Genomic DNA, 3739 nt, shown 5'->3' with positions numbered 1-3739 from the left:
ACGACCGCTAAATTCCCAACAATGCGAATCCTCGGCGATTTACTAGGTTTCAGTCTCCACTGCCCGGGTAAGTAAAGCGCCGATGCCAAATTAAAACACTGACAGTTAGAGAAATTAGTATATTGAAATCCATATATATTCCATAATTATATTTCTACCTAAGTATGCTTTCCCTGTGCATCAATAGCGCTATCATCTTTTTCCCCTGGTCTCCTTGCTCACTGACCATTACTCTCTCCACCTCTCTCTGCTAGAAGATAAATTCGTGGACCATCCTTCAGACACCGGCCGCTGTTTCCGCGCTGCCCGGGAAAACTGTCGAACTGAACTGCGCCCTCTAAGGGGGTAGCAGAAATCCTGACCTGTTCTGGTATCGGTAGTACGCGGGAGGGGCTCCCCAGTATCTCTTCGCCTCATTTGGCACGAACGCAGTAACTCCGGACAAATCTGTCGAAGGTTTCGTCGCCGAGCGCCCTGAGGCAAATACCTTCATTCTGAGAACAACAATCTCTGGACCAATCAGTCGGCCCTGCACTACTGCGCCTGGAGTCGACACAGTGACTGAGAGAAATGTGCAAACGCAACAAAAACCTCTCCCGTCGACAAGGAGGGGACAACAGGAAATGACGTCCGCGCTGCGAACACGTCACACGTTGAAATGCCACGGTGGGTCACCAAGGAACGTACAACATGAAACAGGACAGTACAGGAAATGACGTAAATTAAGCTAAGCTAATCTGTACGGAGTCCATGTACTTCTCATACCCTGGTCGTTCCTGTACCTCTCCATCAGTCTCTTCTCATACCGCCACTTCCTCCACTACTGTCAACTCGTTTCAGGAAACCATCGCCCTCGGTGTAAAGGCACTTGCGCCGAAAACATTGGAGAAGAACTGCTACGAAGTGCCCAAGACGTCTTTCAGGGAGCGCTGTCTCAGAAAGGCAGCTTCCATTATTAAGGACCCTCCAGCACCCAGGGCATGTCCTTTTCTCAATGTTACCATCAGGTAGGAGGTAGAGAACCCTGAATGCACAAACTCAGCGACTCAGGAACAGCTTCTTCCCCTCTGCCGTCCGATTCCTGAATGGATTTTCAAGCTTTTGACGCTATCTCGTTTTTTTTTAAATATGCAGTATTTCTGCTTTTGGACATTTTTAAATAATCTATTGAATACATGTAATTGCTTTACCTGTTTATTTATTATTTTGTTTTATTTTATTTATTATTTTTTCTCTCTGTCTGCTACATCATGTATTTCATTGAACTGTTGCTGCTAAGTTAACAAATTTCACGTCACATGCGGTGAAAATAAACCTGATTTTGATTCTGAGTGGAAATTGTCAGATCCTCCTTCCTCGGCATGCAGGTGTCAACCACTAGGGGGCGCATGTTGCAGGTGATGCCGCTGTGGTTCGAGTTTAATGAAGATTTTGGCGAGGTGAGGTTTTTATACCTCACAGGGCGGTGGTGCTCACAGATCGCGTGGGATGGAGGCACGACAGCGAGAGTGATTTGGGCAGGCGAATGATCAGGACAAGAAGCGAGCGCGGACAAAAGTGCTGCCAAAATTTGTCAGCAGAGACCCGGCGGGCCGAAAGTCTGTCCTTGGGCTGCATTGTTCTCTCTTCAGTGTCTTAAAGCGATAAAAAGCTGTACCAATACGCCCTGCGCACATTTTAGCTTGTAAGATTGGCCTTTTACGCAACGCAATGTAAAATGGAAACCAATAAATCATTTGAGGAGCTGAGAGGGTGGAACAGCATTTTTCGAACAAAATAAATGTGCTTCCATGGATGCAGTTCGGAAATTTGTGGTCTCTTTTTCCAACGTCTCTTGCGCATCTGACATTCACGCTTCACGGCCGGGCGAGATAAAGAACGTCCCATCGCCAGGGCGGTTTCCCGACTGTGGGTTGGACGGCGGCGAGCCAATCACAACGCACGTTTACTGACTTTGTCTCACTCCACCTCAGACTACCTCCCGCTCAGATAGATTCAGGGTTGGAACAAGAGCTGGTCGCCTTCACTGCCTCCGCCACTCCCCGTTCCACTAACACCAGATACTGAGACAAATGTCTACGACGGCCGCGAAATCCCCAAAATGAGAATCCTCGGCGTTTTACTGGGTTTCATTCTCCACTGCCCGGGTAAGTAAACCTGGATAGCAATTCAAAACATTCTATGTTTGATAAATTAATATCCTCAAATCGTGCATACTGCATAATTATGTTTCTACCTAAATGTGCTTTCCCCGTGCATCAATAATGCTATCGCCTTAGTCCCCGGCTCTCCATCATCACCCTGTCCACCTCTCTCTGCTAGAAGTGAATTCTTGGACGATCGTTCAGACACCGCCCGCCGTTTCCGCGCTGCAAGGGAAACCTGCTGAACTGAAGTGCGCCCTGTCCGGGGGTAGCAACAATCTTGACCTGTTCTGGTATCGGCAATACGCGGGAGAGGCTCCCCAGTATCTCTTTTCCTCATTTGGCACGAACGCAGTAACTCCGGACAAACCTGTCGAAGGTTTCGACGCAGAGCGGCCTGGGGCAAATGCATTCATTCTGAGAACCGACAATCTCTGGTCCAATCAGTCGGCCCTGTACTTCTGCGCCTGGAGTCGACACAGTGACTGAGAGAAATGTGTAGACGCGACTAAAACCTCTCCCGCCGGCAAGGAGGAGAGAACAGGAAATGACGCCAAAACTACGAACACGTCACACGTAGAAATGCCACAGTGGGTCAACGTGGAACGTACAACATGGAGCAGGACAATACAGGAAATGACGTAAATTAACCTGAGCTAACCTGCACGGAGTCCATGTTTTTCTCATACCCTGATTGTTCCTGTACCTGTCCATCTGTTCCTTATCATACCGTCACCTCCTCCGCTACTGTCAATGCGTTTCAGGCAACCACCGCCTTCGCTGTAAAGGGACTTGCGCCGAACACCTTGGACAACAACTGTTGGGATGCGAAACTTCTCCTTCCGTCACCCGCTTACACTGTTACGTTTCAAACTCGTGCGTAAATACACCACGACCCCTGGCGGCACATTCCAGGCATTTCTATCTGTGTTAAAAATACATCTTTAAACCATGCCCTCTGGATTTATCCATTTCCACCCTTCCGGCGGGAGCGGGGAGAAAGGACCCGGATGCCTATTCTAAGTCTCTCTATTAATAGGCATCCGTTAGTTTCATGAGACCACGGATTTGCGCCTCGCAAGGTTTCCAGAGCGCAGACGCGTGCAAATTTGTGTAGAAGACCAGCAATTACCCATGTTGCAAGTATCTCCTTTCCACGCCACCGATGTTGTCCAAGGGAAGGGCATTAGGACCCATACAGCTTGGCACCGGTGGTTAAGTGCCTTGCTCAAGGACACAACACGTCACCTCAGCCAAGGCTCGAACCAGCGACAGTGAAATCATTAGCCGAACGCCTTAACGACTTGGCCACGCGCCAACACACATCTATCTCTATAGGAAGCTTATAAATATCTACCAGGGGCCCGGTAGGTCTCCGCCGCTCCAGCGTGAACAATCCAATTTGGTCTGAACTCTCGATGTAGCTCATTCCCTATAATCCAGCCAACATCCCGGTGGATCATATTTTTGCACAAATGGACCCCACACCTTAATGACGTATTTCCTGTTGGATGATAGGCAGTGGAAGTTTTTGTCTCGTTACATGTTCAGGATGGGGCGAATGGTTGGTGGCCTGTGGTCCTGATCGACAGGAC

General features: G+C 48.8%; 1 gene segment (V, D, J or C); it reads left to right on the top strand.

The window, feature by feature from the left end:
• Positions 1-623: 623 nt before the first annotated feature.
• Positions 624-2633, top strand: LOC140208108 (T cell receptor beta variable 30-like). The segment is given in 3 exon segments: positions 624-666; positions 2061-2147; positions 2323-2633. Coding segments are annotated over 3 exon segments (441 nt in total).
• Positions 2634-3739: the final 1106 nt, after the last annotated feature.

This window comes from Mobula birostris, chromosome 13, assembly GCF_030028105.1.
Source record: "Mobula birostris isolate sMobBir1 chromosome 13, sMobBir1.hap1, whole genome shotgun sequence".
Lineage (NCBI taxonomy): Eukaryota > Metazoa > Chordata > Chondrichthyes > Myliobatiformes > Myliobatidae > Mobula > Mobula birostris.
The sequence above is the reverse complement of the archived record's forward strand: the minus strand, read 5'-3'. Positions and strand labels throughout refer to the sequence as shown.